The following is an 18,366-nucleotide window of genomic DNA, read 5'->3' on the forward strand; positions in this document are numbered from 1 at the left end:
AACCTGGCAAGTACGGGGTAGGGAGACATAACATACCTTGTTCTACTCTCAGTTCAGAGCATGGCTTATGTAGAGAAGTGAAAGGTTATTAAATGGGCTTATTGGGCAAATCCAGATTTTATAAATAATTGCCTGTCAGGCTGTTCAAGATAGACAAACACACGGCAGACCAACAAAAACACGACCTGTCATATTTCCGAGAGAAATGTATGTTGAGTCTTCATTCTCTGGGACTTCAGGCAGACCAGTAAAATATAAGTGCCAGGATTTTCCCTGCTTGTGCATATTTTAAAATGTAAAATCTGAGAGAGATACAGTTACGGAAGGAATTTTGATTCCACTACCCTGTGCCTGAAACGGTCCCTTCTGTCTGTATGCCTGCAGATCGAAACCAAATACAATAAATGCTGGTGTCCTTTTGAAAAGCCGGGATGTTTACAGCAAGCATGTAATTTACTGTGATGAAGGATGCCAACAAAAATAAGAATGATGATAAAAAGAAAAGTTTAATCATATATTTCAACAAGCACAGATGGAACATCAGAAAGCTTCCCCCCTCGTTTAATACCCGGTGGTGGTGTACGCTTGTACTCCTTTGCACACAGATTAATTCCAGAATACAGAAGGGTAAGCAGGTACAAGGGGAAAAAAAAAGCAATTGACAAACGGCAGTAAGATTTGATGTACAAAGTTCACGTTGGCAGCATTTTGGTTGCAAAGAGAGGAGGCATTTCTCTGTTTGTTTAAAATACAGATAGTTCTAAAGCTTTCGCAAGCAGGTCCAGGAAAGCCGGGCAAGAAAACCACTTACAAATGACCACAATACCACACGGTGGGAGTAAAAGTTAAGACCTCACATACTCAGCACAAAGGAGGAGGACGGCTGCACCATATAAAAGTAATATTTTGCTGATCTCTCCTTGATCCCTTGAGTGCTCCGTCTTAATTTGAGGTTTAAGTCAGATTTGAAGCCTGCGCTCCGGGCGGCTGACGCAGACCCCTGGGCTGCCCCAGGGACACAGGCAGCAGATCCCAGGGATGGGCTGAGGCATAAGCCCTTCTCTCTGGTTCAGCTCCTTGTGGTTAGCTCTATATTTGTATGGATTTGATGTGAAGAAATGAATCTGTCGGTGAGGCCAGCCGGGGCCGGGGGAAAGGGGGGACGGGAAGAATTGTAGAGTGAGGGACTGAGATTTAGAAAGCAAATCTGAAAACAAACAAAGTGAGCTGAAATACAGAAAGGCAATGAAGGGTGTATTCCTTCTTCGATCAAATCCGACAGCAACACTGCCTTTGTTGGTGACAGTGAAAACCTCTCCTCAGGCAGCACGCTACACATAGCCCGCATCTAGAAGCACTGAGGTGGCCATGGCTGTTTGGATACTTTGGGAAATGCTGAGGGAGTGGGGCAGATTTGTGCCAAATGGCTGCAAAGCTTTTCACTGGCGGGTTGGGCCCCTATGGGAATGCAGCAGGGATTGAGGCAGCACTGGGAATTTGGAGCTGGCTGCTTTGGCGCTGGGTCTGTGACAAACCTTTGATAAAGTGTATGTTGCCCGAGCTCTTCTCTGCTGTTGCTCTTATCTAAAAGCCCCTTCCTGCATTGCACTGGAAGGAATGACTGGAGAAAAAGCAGTGGCAAGCAGTGAAGTGCAGTGCAGGTTTTTGTCTTTTTGTAAATATCATGGAAAACCCAGAATATCTTCGGCTTTTTTCTGCCCCATCCTGCCTCCCAAACAATGCTGCAAGCAAAACATACAGGCTTCCAAACAACTGAGTAAAGATGACATGGCGTTTTACAAAGGGGCTGACAGCAGCAAGTCCCCTGCAAACATCAAACTGGTGCGATCTGCATTCTTATCCACCTACACGCTATCCCAAACATCCTGCCATTAATTAGCTAAACGTTCCAGCTAGTAAACAAGAATAACGATTGAGGGGGCTGGAAGGAGAGATGGAGTCAGCCAGCAGATAGTCACAACAAGCCGGCCCACTCACTGCCACGCGGAGACATTGGAGCTTGTGTTTTTTTTGTTCCTTCCGTGGAGGGGAAGAGAAAATCACCTTAATATAACACTGTCTTTTCTGTTGCTGAAGCCACATCCATATCAGCAGGCGAGAAAAGTCATCCCGTTTCTGCGGTAGGCACTCTGTCAAAGAAAGAGAAAATCTGTAATGAATTATCATGTCAACTTAAACAAGAGAAGAAGGCAGGGAGGGAGGCGAGGCTTTCTTCCTGTTTTGTAGACTATTCTGGCTGCAATCTAATAGTGTGCTTAATCTGAACATTTCTGGTGGGGAAGCTGTGAGCAACCACTTCGACGATTAAAAAATCAGTGTGGTTAACAAGTGGTTAGTGACTCTATTTCAGGAGAGGGAGAGAGATGCAAAAATGTAACATCCTATTTTGTTAACTGCCTGCAAAATAGATGAGTCCAAAAATACGCTATTATACCAAAGCCGTTTGTCCTTTAGAAGCATGTGTTCTCTATTCACTGTGCTGGTGAATTGCTTCTAACCTAACTGCCCTAATAGCCCAGAGATTATGGGATCATTACAGGTTTCCAAGCCTGCTTGGTAGTGTGAGCCTAAAGCCATGTAAACAGACACTGCTGTAATCCCCAGCCAACCAAACCAAATGGATCTTAAAGACAGTCTGGTCAGTACAAAATCATACGAACCTGGGATGGAGCACTTCCACTTATAAAGGAGCACAAGAGTTAAACAGCATTTGAGAAGAAAAGAGAAAAATGTACAAGATACGGTGACCCTGCCTCACTGAAATACCTCTCATGCATTTTTAACATCTCCTTCTGAATCAATATAGGAAGCTCTGCCTTTTTAACTCAGGCACACTGGAAACTCTATATTTTAAGGGGATATTCTTGCTTTAGAAATGCATTTTGTTTTTAGATATTAATGGCATTTTCTAAAAGGAAGGGAGCTTGAATACTTTTGCTTTATTTGGTGCACCTTCAGCAGTCATCCAGTTCCGAAAATGAAATTACAGACACCAGATACATACTTTGCAAGCCTTGCATTCATGTACCGAGGCAGTGCCACACAGAGCTGCTGGTTTCAGTTACTCACTAGCAATTTCCTAATGAATTTCAGCAATATCAAAGTCTACTCTCTTAAACTAGAAGAGAATCATTATGACAACAGATAGCAGCTTAGTATTTCTCCTTAATTGTAAGGAAATAGTTTCAAAAACAGCAAGTGTGCATTTGCAGACATTGATTATGGAAAAGAAAACACGTACAGGATGTTTGATGCAGCATCCCTCACATTAACACTGAACTTATATGATACTAAAGCCAAAGGGTGAAACATGAGTTCTGGGAGATACATGACAGTACCACAGCAAGCAAAGAAAACGAATCCAAAGACTCTATACCCAAACAAGAAATGCACAAAAACAGAGCAGCCAATAATTCTGAAGGCATCCAACATATTCCCACAACCACAAATGGCAAGTCCAAGGGAGTTTGGATGCACAGCCTGCCCAGACCATTAGGGCTGGCATTTCGAAGCTGATGCAAAAGCAAATGCAATGTTTTTAGCTCTCCAACCCTGGTATTTTTTACAGAGGTTTGTGACCCAAGTGAGAACCTTTAACACATAAACAAAATATCTGGGGCTATCGTGCAGTTTGCTTGGAGATCAATGAACCCAAAGCTGGATTGACATGAAAGATAAAAGGTTGGATTTTACGAAAGGAATTTTGGTTACGGAGCAAAGCCGGGCTTGGCTGGGCTCACCTGGGAAATAACGCAGCTCAACATTTTCCAACACAGGCAATATTACACGGCTCGTTATATCCCTGCAAAGGTCATTTTAGAAGCAAGTCTTAAAGAAGGAAGGATAACACCTTCGGAAAGCTGGACACACCCACTAGTCTATATTTAGCCATATATTATAGCTAGCATGGCTATAGTTAGGATTGAAAACTATTTCCTCCTAAACTCCCCGTTTCACATACTTTAAACTTGGTGAAACATTTGCCCTTGGGCTGAAATTTCCTTTGCTTTAATCTCTGCCCGAAGTTGAGTTTTTTTGGAAAGGGCCAACGAAATTCCTGAAGCCATTTTGAAACTCAGCAATAATGAAAACAACACACTACAGCACCCCAAGCCAGAGAAAGTCATTCTGATCTATGCATAGTTTATTAAGGAATTTAGCCACAAATTGAAGCATTCTACCCAGAAACAATCCTTATCTTCAACCTCGGCTTAAAGGTAACTGGTTTGGAAATCAGTATTTCACAGGAGGAAGTTCGTTTCATCCCATTCCATAATGAGATAACACTTCTTTCTTATTTTGATACACCACTAGATAATAATGCCTAACCTCCAAAATACGTTTATGCATTGCAGAGCTATTTTACAGGCATTCCCCAGTTCTGAGCTATACCATTTATCACAAAGATGTATGCAGCTGAATTCATGAAAGTAAAAGACATATCTTTGCATGCCAAGAATTGTGAGAAGAAACAGCACGATGTTTTCTATAAGCCCTGTATGTGCGCGTGCCTTTGCAAGAGAGAGTGTGTATGGATGCGACAGTCATTCGCAGTGGCTGTGGTTTGGATGAGGCTTTTGGGTGCTTTATGCCACTTTGGAAGTAGCCAGCTTTAGAAAAAAAGAAAGGGTCTTTGTCCCAGAATTACAGCTAGAGGATGATGCAGACTCCCGAGGTGGTACCAAAATGGCAGGCCGTAGCTGTACCCATTTTGCTGGAATGTATTTGCTATGGCCCAACGTCAGGAGATAATGTAAGCCCACTATACTTTCTGGAGCCCTGTTTGGAAAGGCATCTATTGCATCCAAATTCTGTGTGTGCTCTCTCTCCAAACGTACTGTCTCCCAGCCTGTGCTTTGATATTTCCTGCTGTGGGCTGACTCTCTGCCATGGCTGAAGGTCCTTCAGCCTCTTACCACGCCCTCTATGTGTGTGGGTGGGCAAGAGACCACCTTTTAGAAGTGGGAAACCACCTCGTTGGCACAAATCATGCAGTCCACCTTCCCAGAACAAATCCTGTGCTATGGAAAGTCGATGTAACCTCACCTAGTCAATCTAAGCTCATAGAAACTCACCGGAATCCTTGCTATCATATTTTGCACCTTTTTTCCTGCCTTTATTAAAAGGACAGATTGCTGCTATTCACAACCACAACCCAGCAGGCTGGACCAAAAAGAAAGCAGCAACTGAGTTTCGTTACCCATTTCCACTCTTGCCATGTGTTCTCACATTGGGAAAAGACATGACGATTGCTGCCGCATGCTGCACTTCCTGGCCCTGACCCCAGCCCATCTCTGCACCACATGGGTGCATTTTCTTCATTTCAAGCTACTGAAGAACCCTTTTCATTGTTTTTTGCTTTTGCAGATAACACAGGCATCCCAAACTCATGTCAGTTAACACTCTGCACTACATCCGATCAGTCGTCATCTATTTGCCCACTGTACCAGGAAGCCCACCTTGAAAATGTCGTGCCTTCTAACCTATCTTTGATATTGGATTCTGGTATTTTTAATACCTTCTCAAGGAATGCTATCTTGATTGATTATTGATTAACAGTCTGAAAGACGGGGTGATGAAGCAGAAAAGATGAGCAGGATCATGCTTTGTCCTTGGTTTGGTGGGTGAAGGCAAAACTAACAACATAAAATGCAATCTGAAAAAAAAAGTGAAGTTAATAGTGAAGTAAATACTTAAAAATCATGAAAAGGAATCTATTTTCTACTCTCTTTTTCAGCCCTATGTCTCTCCTTCAGTAGCAGCACAGGTAAGATTTTATGATGGACCACAAAGGGCTGCTCCATGCAGCAAAACTCCTGTTCCCAAAGTAGGTCACATAAAATGAGACAGTTCAGTGAAGAGCTTGTAGGGCCAACTTACAGGGCAGAAAACATATCATATTTAACACAGGTACACTGAAGGTGTGATTTACAGAAACAAGTATGAGATAAGCCCCAAGATTTGAGTACCCCCATGTTTGGGAACACGTCGAATTAGAAAACACAGACTTCTGAACAGATATCTTAACTAGAAATGGTTTCCACTTAACAATTTATAGTACTTCCCAGCTGCAGCATGACGAGAAAGAATAATTTTGGCAAGAGAAAGAAACAGCTGTGAATTTGAGTGGGCTGTTATGTGTTAAATTCTTATTTGGGAGAAATTTTGGAAAATCTAGGGTAAATCTCCAGTAGACACTGCAGACACTAGGGTTTATTGTGCCAAATCTTCCACTGTTTTAATTCTGCAGTTATACCTGCATTAAGGATGGAACAATATTTCATATCACTGGAGAATTTGATCCCCTGTATCATCTGAAGATGATAAAACTTGCATCAGAGCTCTTAGAATCACTTGGCTTGGGTTGCAAGAGACCTCAAGAACCATCAGGTTCCAAACCCCTGACACAGGCATGGTTGCCAATCACTATATCAGGTACTAGGTCAGATTGCCAAGGGCCCCATCCAACCTGGGCACCATCTAATAGTCCACCCTTCAAATCCATCTCTCCAATTTAGAGGTAAGGATGTGGTTGGGGACCATGTCAAAGGTCCCTCATAAGCATGTTACAAACAGCATTTCTGAAACTTGAAGTCTCCCTCTCTTGCTGTCCTTTTGTATGTGTGTGGGCAAATCGTTTAATTACAATGCATGAAGTGGAATGGCAGACAGACATAAAAATAAAAGAGCTAGTCATGGCTGAACTTCATTAGCAAACATAAATACAAATAGGCACATCTTGTTTGTGACATGCCTCAGTCCTTTCCCCCTTTGGTAATTTTACTCTATTCTCTGATATTTGCATAAATGTAAATCAAACCATATGACTTAAACAAGCTTACGATAGAAGAATCATATGCAAAACCTTTTTTCATTAAATAATTCTCCTCGTGCAGTCAAACAACGTTACTGTGAAAATCAGGGAGGATTAGATCTCAGACAGTGAAAGCCTTTATTTAAGAACAGTGGAGGGAGCCCTGCCCTTTAAACAAGAGACATTCTTGGATCAGACACTGGCTGGCAGAATGGAAAAAGGGATGTAGCATTAACTTTCATTCCATTCCAAATAACCTGGAACCCATAAAACACAAAGATTCTCTAATTTTAAATCTGCTCCCTTTCTCCCTATGCCTTCTTTCCCTTTTATTTGTGGAATGTTAACTCTGAAATTTCATTAGCCCACCATAATATCAAACAAGTCACTCTGGACACATTCATAGCTCCTTATGCATAAAAACATCTCCACTAACAACACACTGATTAGAAGGTTGCTTTTCTAATTTTCCCAGCCTGCACAGACAAACCACATGCAAAGAAGTGTCAGCTTGTTTAGAGATTAAAATAATAATTAGTTTAGGAGGCAAAGTATAAGCAACATTGTTTAAAAAAGAGAATCCGCATGTTGTTTAGAATTAGCTGCTTCTGTTTAGCTCTAAATAAATTTGTGTGGATACAAACTCTCCTTATTAAAAGAATATACATGTTACAAAAGAAACAGAATGGCTAATTCCCTTTCCAATTCAAAACAATAGCACTGAAGGCTCCAGCTCTACAAATCCATCTTTAATCAGTAGCCAAAGCACAGATGTCTGATATTACTCAGAGAGCAAGGGAACTTTTAATGTATATGATGGTAAGTGGTCAATAATGAATAACAAATCCCAAATATATATGTGTAAACACCCAGGTTTAGCCCCAAGTGGTCTCCCCTGCTGTAATCATGAAATCGCCTGGGTTTCATTTCTGATGGGGTCAGACAGCCGTGCTGAAAGCTACAGCATCCGTTTATCCTTACAGCAGTGGCTGTTCTAGCATCACTGCACCATTCAGTTTGTCCCTGAGGAATCACAGTTAGGTGTGAGGAACACAAAGAGAACAAGTGAACTGTGCAGCTGTGCTCCCACCGTGAGCTCCGCCCCTACAGCAGTGGGACCAAGAGCACCAGCACACCGCACACAAGGCCAGGTTGGATGGGGCCCTGGGCAGCCTGGGCTGGTATTCAATGTGGGGGTTGATGGCCCTGCCTGTGGCAGGAGCTTTGTGATCCTTGAGGTCCCTTCCAACCCAAATCATTCTGTGATTCTGTGAATGGCCTGGGTTGAAAAGGACCATAATGACCATCTAGTTTCAACCCCCCCCTACTAAGTACCATGAGCACGGATGACAGCACTGCCTCACTACACCATCCTTGCACAGTCTGTAGCAAAATGCTTCCAGCAAAGTCAGTCCTGGGCTCTGGTTTACTTTTAACTGCCAAGGGTGTAAATTTATTTTTCAGTAGTCACATAAAAGAGTGTTGCTGTGTCCAGGACCAGGATACATCCGTGTTATATCATCCAACTCTGGTAAAGAACATTGTGTAGATCTGAAATACCCCACTTTTATTTTTATTGCTGTTCTCTTGTTCTGGGAATAATGACATTCTCAAGGCTGGTGGAAATGTAGGATCTCTGACAAACCAGGCCCAAATGCATTTCTCAGACACCTCTGTGACACTGCCAGTGGAAGGAGGACAAAACGTAGGGCTTTTATTGCTGACCTTCAGCTCATATTGCCAAATTTGTGATGCTGCACTTAACTAGCATGGGCTGCTCTCAGGGCTGGGCTGATAATTATAAGAAAGAAAAACAAGGCCAAAGGATTATGGCTTTTGTTGCAGCAAGAACTGGGGTGTGGCAGTGGGGTACCAGAGCCTGCCAAAAGAAAAAAAAAAAAAGAACAAAATTGGTAGGGAGAGAAGGATCATTTTAAGTTTCTCAGAGGGTATTGTAAACAGTGGAGAAAGAAGGGAAAAATGGAACTATAAAACAACACTTGGCAGCCAGCTTTGCAAAACAAACATATTTTCACAAAGCTCTTCCCATCACTGCCACCAACTTTAATAGGCTTTATTTGTCTGAGAGCAAGAAACCCTTTTTAATTGTTTGAGAACAGAAGACGTTGCCTCTCACATTGGAAGAAAACCCTCTCCCGAGTCTTTATCCAGACCTGACTGCCGTCCCTGGGTCAGCCCAGGAGAATTCCTTCCCTCAGGCTGCAAAACCTGAAGTGGGGCTCCCACCCCACCTCTTGTCCTGTGAAGCAGGTTAGAGCTGGGTCTGGTGGTCCACAACCACTGCCCGTGACATGATGCTGGCAAAGTATAGCCCAGTCCTCGCTGGGCACAGCCTGCTGGACCCTGGTCTCAGAGGGGATGCTTAATTCTTCACCTTATTGGAATCATAACGGTGAAATAAGGATGGAAAACACTTTAGCTATGGATAGGTGCTGAAAGCTCTATGGGGCACTGCAGAGCCTTGCTCACTGCCCTCCCAGGTGAAAAATTACCACTAATAATGAAAACTATTTCAACTTGCATAGCATAGCACAACTCAGCTTGAAGTAACCTGGGTGGCTCACCCTCTCCTCAACATTTGCTGCTGGAGAGACTTCTTTTTTTAATGTAGAGTGTGACATCAGAGGGTTAAATTGCCTTTACAAAGTCTCTGCTGCTCAAGAGCTCAGCATATGATTTTTAGTGAATTTATTTGGAAACAGCATGGTGTGGTACAGTCGTCTGAGCACAAGGGCAGGAGCCAGGGCTGGGCTCTGCTCCCAGCTCCGACACTTACTTGCTGTGTGGCCTCAGACAAACCACTTAATGTTGCTGCGCTTCAATTTCCCCTGCCTTTGAAACAGAAATACCATCGTTCACTTCAAACTGTTTTGAAGCTTGATTGATTACGGAGCTAATGTACAGCACTTTGGAAATATTACATGCTATTCAATAATTATTATTTTCACCGCGTTGTATTTCCCATTGTAATGGCCAGAATACCAGAGGTACAGAAATGAACGCTGAACATGGAAGGTATGGGAGGGAAGGAGAGTATTATTCTGAAATAAATCACTGGGGGAAAAAAAAAAAAGATATATTCCACTTACATTCTTTTCTTGAAACTGTTGTACCAAAAAAGGAGCACTTAATGGCAATTTGCAACATACTTCACCCCCCCACCATCCGCAGGCAACGTGTGAATGCACGTGGCAGAGGGCGCAGCTCTCCATTTGGATTCAGTGAATCGTTTTTATGGGGAGATGAGGATCTCACTGAGGACATGGGACAGCACCTCTGGAAAGAGGAACTGTCTCAGGTTCCGAGGTCCTTGGCGGGTGGTGGTGTTTGGGTGGAGGCCCTCCAGCCATGCGCACTGACTGATGGATGCAGTCTGTCCGCAGCCAGCTCCCTCGCACTGGAGTGGTGGGAGGTAGGAGGAATTAAGGTAATGCATCAGTGGCTGCCAGTGGAGGAGATGGGATGGGGAGTGGGGGGGAAGGGGAGAGAAAAAAAAAGCAAAAAGCAAAAAGAAATATACTATTTCAATCAAAGTCTGAAATTTGTAGAAGTGGTTTTGGTCTCAATATAGAAAAAATATTTATCCAAGAAACTCCTACTCGGGTGCGAACATCCTACTTCTAGTGGGATTTTGTTTGGCAAAGCCCTGTGAAAGAGTGGAAGCTAATACAGAGCATGTCTATAAACAAATATATTTATTTAGTACAGATTGACACATTCACTAGAGTATTTCAGTGATTACACGTGTAAAACTATTTCCTATAGTGGTTTCCTTTTGTGATTCTGCTAATTTATTCAATCCACCCCATTTTCATGCATTGAACGTTATGAGCCATTTCAGCCACCCAGACTGAAATGTGCGTTCAGAGACTACGGGCCTGTTTTTTCATTTCATCATCTACACATAATTATTTGGTGATATTAGGAATTTGAGCTCGAATGGAAGCCAACCAACATTTTAATAGCTTAAAAATCATACAAAATGAAATCTGCCCTGAGGTTAATGAATAAGAGCCAAATCTTGAGGCTCTCGCTCAGTTTTTACTCATTCCTTATTCAGGCAAAAGTTGAATCAATTGTAGTTGGACTGATTAAAAACAGAAGAACACATATTTGGAGCTTCCTCTCAGGTAAAACTGAATAAATTACCTAGGATTAGGCTTTAGACTGACATCCAATAGATCTTTCACATGTATTTTTGCTGCCTGCTGGAAAAAAACATCCAAGTGTGGAGGTAGTTTATTCAGCTAAAACAATACTGTAGCAGCAGAACAAATTATTGTACACTACCAGGTTTTATGATATTCATATTAAGAAATAGCCCCAAATCAAACTATGCTTTCTAGTCCCTAATGAACTTCTACAGACCACGATCCAATCCAAACTGAAAAAAAATACTGTGTGAAAGCTAAGCGTGTTTATCCTTCAAAATGAAGACCCATCTCTTATTTGAGCCTCAATCCAGGCGTATATTGATCCAGTTATTTGATTTTTGATGACAGGAAGCATTTACAATTTAGGAAATTAAAAGTTGTTCTTTAATTACATGCAAGCTGCCCCACTCCTTGTGCAGGGAATGCAATGTGCCCGTAAAAAAAAACATAAGGCAGAGCAGCTAATTCCTTTGAGCAGTTAACACTTGACTTGTAATTGGTGATAATCACAGGAAGATCCTCCCCCCTTAAACAGCAATTCAATCCAATGTTAGACTTCGCTGGCCATGTCAAAGCAATGCCACGTTTATCCCATTCCAGCCAGACCTATGTGAGAGGATGTGGAAAAGAAAGCAGCATGAAGAACAGATTTACTCGGTATCTGCACAGTGGATAAGAGAAGGAAGCAATTGGTAACAGGAATGATCTGGTCATCTGTGAACAATAACAGATCCGTGGAAGCTGGGTGTGTGATTGTGGCCCTGCTCACTATCTCCCGACAGCATGCAATTAGGGCCTCAGCACCGAAACATGCCGAGCACATTAAGAGAATGGCTGTGGGTGGCTCCTTTGGTAACTGAGCAAGGGGGGACATGTCAACAGAGGAGTCTCCTCCAACCACCGCCTGTGCTGAGCTCTGCGGGCTGTGGGGCTTTGCTTCTGCTGCCCCAAAGCCTCCCTGCTGAGCTGAGAGGCTTCACTGTCCCTTCCTGCAGAATGGGGTCCCAAGGCCACAAATAGCACTAATGGTGCACTGACCAGCACTCTGCCAAAAGCTCCTCAGGTTGCCTCAGGTTGTACCTTCAAGGACCTTCTGTCAAGCTACAAGATGCAAGGACAGATTAAGAAACCTGAGGTCCTGAAGAAGGGCAGATCTTTTTCTAAATTGCACTATAACCAATCTTCGCTCGTTGGAAAAGCTCCCTGATAGGAAAAGATGAACTTCTAGTCTTCCTAATGAGTGGCTCAAGTTACACGTGAACTTACAGATGCCTGTCTGTACTGTGCTTGCCTAACATCTTGGCAAAATGGCCCATCTTGGACACACTGAGCAGTTGTTCAGAACAGCAGAACTCCAAAATGGCCTTCCTAGAATTCATTAACATTTCCTTTCATTCATTCCTGATTGATTGGTCCGCAGAGACAGAGGTAACATTTATGTTGCAAGGAAAACAAAATAACTAGGCTGAATCTCAACTCTCATATTATCTTCCTCTCCACAGACCGACTTACACATGTTACTTACTTTGGCCAATTTTACTTAAAAGAAACTTCCTTTGAACTGCTACTCCAGACCAATGTCATTAGCAATATCTCATCACTCTGACCCATCACATCAACATTTCTCTTCTTGAGCACCACCGTCTCTCTTCTCTTTTTCTTTTATATCCTATCTTACAGAAGATATGTATGTATATGTGCATCTACAAAACTGATACTCGCCTAGAAACAAACTGGCCAGGCCTGAAGATTCTCCTGGCTGATTGCCACTGCTCGGTCATTAAATACAGGCTTACCAAAAGGGAGATGGATTATCCGCTTGTATCTCCATCAAGGGCTTTTCATGATATCGCAGCCCATATTTTTTTAATAACATCGAGCAATATTTAAATGCTGCATGAAAGTTGTTTTTTTTTTCCTTTTTTTTTTTTTTTTCATAAGCACTCTTTGATGTAAGAACATTTTGATTTGTGTGCATGCTGACACCAGAACAGCTCGATTACCGCATGTTCATTTATCAAAGAGCACAGGGTCGATCCTGTTCGGATGCAAAACTATCTCATCAAATACATAACATGCACTGAACACGCCAACAGCAACATCCCCACTTCCTATTGCTGGAAACACAGAAACAATCGACAATTACTAAAAATGAAGAGTTAATTAGATTTCATTAGGAGGTATTGCTAACTAAAGTGTTTGTATTTAAGAAAGAAAAGAAAGCAAGCAGAAGGGTAGTAGGGGAATTATTAAGCTCCAAACCTAGAACACATTGAAGTTGCTGGTCCTAAACTTAATGGCACCCAGTGGATCCAGACTTTGGCAAAGAGTAAGCGTTGTTGTCTCAGCCACATTATTTATTATAATGGTGTAACTCCTTTTCTCTTTGTTTCCCCTTTCAACCCAAGCAGAATGGCTGTTGGTAAGACAGGAATGTCAAATCCAGGTTTTCAGCTCTCCAGTAGCTCCGAATTTCCTGCCTTTTGTGGACTGAAATCAGACCCTTAACATCACTTATATGCGTTTTGTTTTGGATAATTGACATTAATTTTTAGGTTGCACTGCTGACATCAATCAGCACTGCTCTCAGAGGACTGCAGCTAAGGGGCCACAATAAAAGGGCACGATATTGTTTCTTTTGTTTTATTTTTGGAGCACTTTAACTACTCTATACTTTTGCAGTTGATGTTACATTCTTTTTGTGTGAGACAGTGTAAAACATTATTGTCTGTCTCGTTTAAAAGACTACTTTGGTATTACAGTAAAGGGCTCTAGAGGCTGGGGCATCACTTAAAATTCAAGTTGATATAGTCGATACTGGTAAAAATTCAAGTTGATACCTTTTGTCCCTGTAACACTTTGAAGAAACTATGAAACAGCAGCACATTTCTTTAGAGGGAGATGTATTGCCAGTTACAGATGTTTTCCATATGGGAAGTGGAAGGTTGACCCCCTCCCCCTCCACTCATCAGTGTTCTCACGTCGTAGAAGGCATCTACAAAGACAACACGGCTGTAAATGATATTCCACAGAAGCCTCCATCAGCACGTACTGTGAAGGAACAAGCTGATTTTCATTGTACAGGGCAGGGATATGCACCACTGTAGCACACCGTATGGTGAGGACTTTGACTCCTCAGCTTCCCGTGTTATCAGCGTCCAGCACAGAACTCCAATAAGGGGCAGAAAACAGCCAAACTGGGCTTCAGATGCTAAGGTGATGAAGTAGAAAGGACAGATGAAACTGATGGAGATCATCACATTGCATCATTACTGGTTGATTCAACATCTTCCTCAAATACTTTGGGGTGGGACTACTAACTATAGTATTAAACAAGATTAGATGTGCAAATGGGCCATTATGGATCTTCACACCAATATCTATAACACACATAGATAATAGTTTTTATGTTTTGCTACATGGTTGTGCAATTATCATATATTACTGTAAAATAATAACATAGTCTCGAGTATTTCTACAAAATAAATGCCAACCTTGAGATTCTGAAAGACAACTACTGACCTTTCCTTCTAATTATCTCCTTGCAGCACAGTCTTGCTTATCTGTCCCTTCCTTCCCAGCCCACACTCCCAGCTTTCTCTAAGTTGTCTCTCTTACTCACTTTTGCACTTCTCTCACTATGGTTTTGCTTTCCAACCTTCTTTCTGCAGGTCTTTGTCTCTTACTGACATTGACATCTCCTATGTGAAGAAGTGAAGGGCTCTTTGTCTTGACAAAATTCCATTCAAAACTTACCTCATTCTTTCCCAACCAACTTTTGGCTCTACAGTTTTACTACTGGTCATTCGAGAAACTATAGGAAATTGGATTTATTGCTTCTAATAACTGTAGGACAGAAGAGTTTTGGCAGTACCAAATGGGGCACTGGGCATGTAAGAGAAATGCAGTATGCGTGTATAGGAGCAGGAGGATCATAAACACCAATTTGGAGTAGCCAGCTATTTGCATCCTAGGCACAGAGCCCTCAAAAGCTTGAGGGAGTTTCTTACTTCCCACAAGCTTAAGTTCAATCTTGGATATTAAATATAAATGAAGTATGCAGTTTTCTTTTTTTCTGTTTCTTTTTCTGTCTGTAATCATTAAGTTTGCTCATGAGAAAGCACTTCTGTGCCTAATACATTGAAGAAATTGCTCAAAAATACTTCACCTTTGTGGAAATGTTCCACTTGGCAAGGGCTTTCACTCCAGAAATGCAGACTCCTAGCTTATCTCTGAGACCAGATGATCTCGCAAACCACCATTTCTAGCAAGCTTCAATTTTTCTTGATAAATTGGTGCCACTTAAGCCTATTTCCATCCCCTTTCTCTTTAGCTGGGCACAGGTCAACTGAAAATGTCTGACCAAATCTCACACAGCTCCCAGCAGATGTAGATGCATTGTGAAGCGGAGGGTTTTTGTTGGTATTTCCTCCTGAAGAGGAGCTGTCAATGATCCCGACTGTCTGAAGAGGGTGGGATTCATCCATTTTCAACTAAACAATTTTGTTCTGCTATGCTTCATAAAGTGCTTATGATAGGTGCTGTATTCGCAGAGAACAAAACCCAGGACACCAAAATATGAGCCTGTCCATGCTGCATAATACAATATCTTGGCCCTCATGGGGCAGGGAATGTAGCAAACATGTCTGATGACTCAGTTTTGGCTTCTGAAACAACTGGCAAGGGTGCCAACTGGAGTGGTGGTTGTCCTTGTGGGAAAAATTTAATCTGACACCAGGCAGAGTCAACCAATTAATTACTCACAGGCCACTTGCCCAGTATTGAAAGGGAATGATTTTCAATCTTTGACAGATTGGACTTGAACTGGCAACAGAAGTGAAAGCATCTATTGTCCATTATCCAGTCCTGAGACATCAAACTCTTCAGTTACGATATAGGCTATTCAGAGAAGGTTTGTAGGGCAAGAAAAGCATCTCTAGGCAAACTGCATCAAAATTCCTCACATTCAACTGCATTTCCAAAAAGAAAAAGAAAAAAAAGAAAATGAAGAATAAGAAGAGCCACATAAAAAGTTACTAACAAGGACACTGGTAATTAAAGCACTAATTTTCTAGGTCAAAGAGATGAAAGCAAAGTCAAAACAACTTAAATATTCTACAAATCACATTTGTTTTGTTACAAGTAACAGAAAGCAAGTTACCAAGAGATTTGCTGCTACACTATCCAAAGTTAGTTCATTACTGGGGTGGGGGGAAAGGAGGGCCAATGGTTTTAACCTGGAAGAGAGTAGATTTTGACTAGATATTAGGAAGAAATACTTTAAGTTCTTTGCTGTGAGGGTGATGAGACACTGGAAAAGGTTGCCCAGTGATGCCCCTCCCTGGAAGCACTCCAGGCCAGGCTGGATGGGGCTGTGAGCAACCTGGGCTTCCAACCCAAACCATTCTGTGATTCCATGATTTTCAATGACCAGCTACTTGGTGAAAGCAAGTTTTAGGCACTGGAGTTGACTTTTGGATTTACCTAAGCAGTTTGAAACCTTACAGCTTAGTGGAAGCTGAATATTTCCTTCTTTTCCCACTCCTTCCTCAAATGTGCAAAAGGTAGATATGGCAAAAAAATAAAAATAAAAAAAATACAATGGTAATACATGTTGATCCTTTTTGTACAATTGGAAGTCAAAAGTAGATACCTTTTTTCCCCACACATTTATTGGTTTGGTTAACCCAATGATCTCAGCTGAGATGCTTAAGATGTCTTAATAAACACATCCTTGCTGTAAAGACTATAGTGGTTCAACAATTTTTCAAGTATTATTTGTTAAGAAGTTAATTTAGAATATCTCTCATTTCCTGATTTTCTAGGTTCTCATCTGCAATGCTGATTTCACCGTGGTTGAGTGAAAAATGAAGAATGAATGTGTGCTTGGTTATGAAAACTTTGATTTAAAGGAAAAAAGAGCCAGATTGAGGGTTTAAGGTGGGTGTGAAGGAGCTGCAACCTACCTTCCATCTGGGGAATGGATCAGCCCAGTACAAGTGACCCACTGAAGTGAGAACACAATGGCTAAGAAAGGCAGTAAATGTTCTTTCTCAGTCAGTACTCAGAGCAGGCTCTGTTGGTGGGCTCCATGGACCCCCATATGTAATCCTGCCCCCACCCCACACTTCCTGGCAAAAAAAAAAAGAAAAGAAAACCATTGGGGTGGGCTGTGGTACCACTTGCCTTCCTTCTGGGTGAATCCAGAGGAGGAAGAGATCAGGATAAATTATAGGGCCCTGAAAAAGCTCTCTGTGTTTATGATCACACCATCTGGAAACAGTGATAACTGCACTATTAATGGAGGCGTTGCTACAGAAGATCTGCTGTGTCTATTAAAACCAGCCATGCTGTGTGCTGGCTCATGATATGTTTGCTCCAATTTCCTCCCTGACATTTCATTCCTAAAGCTGTCAATAACCCGTTAACCTTCCTGGCACTGAAATTCTAAAACAAAGTCCGATTTCAGCTCTGATTTTGAAACTGAGTTGTGATAAGCAATACCAAAGTCTAAGTTTCCAATACACAGCTGGCCTAATCTAAACTGTTCAGCAAGTGCTTTTTTGCTTCCTTGCTGACACAAAGCTTGTCTTTGCATCATAAATCAGAATGCAACAATGCTGTTATGTGATATCCTACAATTAAGAAATTAATTTGATGGCACAACAGCACTGTTCTTTCCTGGTAACTGCAGCTTGATCCTGCAGTTTTCAAGGGCCAGAAGCATCCCGTAATCAGGAGGACAGCTCACATTCATACAGTTTAAGGGAAGAAGGGAAAATTAGATCATCCAGCCTGACCTCTTGTGTACCACAGACCACAGAATTCCAGGCAGTTGCCCCTAGTTTTGGCCAGTAACCAGTTTAACAAAGGCGTATTTTCCAGAAATTCATTTGACCTCCATTTGGAGTCATCGTGAACTAGACAGTGCAGAACTCCACTCTGTAGTCTGTTCCACTGCTACTTCCTTGAGCCTTATTTCTAACTTCAATTTCTCTGCTATTACTTTTCTACGTAAATGCAAGTTATCCAATCAGCAATTATGACTGTCTTTACGAAAATGCCAACATTAATGTGAGAAGAAGACATAAATAACAGATGGTTATTTTTTTCAGTGATATACTCATGTCTAAGAAATAGCAGATATTGTGTACTGATTCACGTGGCCCATTCTAAGAAGATCAACTTGGAGACAAAGTGGCTAGGAGGAATGCTGGGAAGAGGTATGGGGAGACACTGAGATGGAGGAAGGACAACAGATCCAAACTAAGAAGTAGCTGAACATTCACGTCCAATGAATGGCTATTCCACAATATTTTAGGGATCATGGAGATAATGGACTCAATTCATTGTTTC

General features: G+C 41.9%; 1 protein-coding gene across 4 annotated transcripts in view; it reads right to left on the minus strand.

Annotated features, from left to right (window-relative positions):
• Window positions 1-487: 487 nt before the first annotated feature.
• The window catches only part of SUPT3H (SPT3 homolog, SAGA and STAGA complex component), a 235,133-nt gene continuing 217,254 nt past the window's right edge, over window positions 488-18,366 (minus strand). For 3 of the 4 annotated variants that reach the window (XM_015859909.2, XM_032443555.1, XM_032443554.1), the window contains 2 exons: window positions 3,762-3,823; window positions 488-2,150 (listed from right to left, as the gene is read on the minus strand). In XM_015859909.2, coding sequence (XP_015715395.1) covers window positions 3,779-3,823 — 45 coding nt within the window. In that variant the 3' untranslated portion in view covers window positions 488-2,150; window positions 3,762-3,778. The remainder of the gene's footprint in view (window positions 2,151-3,761; window positions 3,824-18,366) is intronic. The other variant, XM_015859910.1, reaches the window with a different exon arrangement.

This window comes from Coturnix japonica, chromosome 3, assembly GCF_001577835.2.
Source record: "Coturnix japonica isolate 7356 chromosome 3, Coturnix japonica 2.1, whole genome shotgun sequence".
In the NCBI taxonomy this organism is placed as follows: Eukaryota; Metazoa; Chordata; class Aves; order Galliformes; family Phasianidae; genus Coturnix; species Coturnix japonica.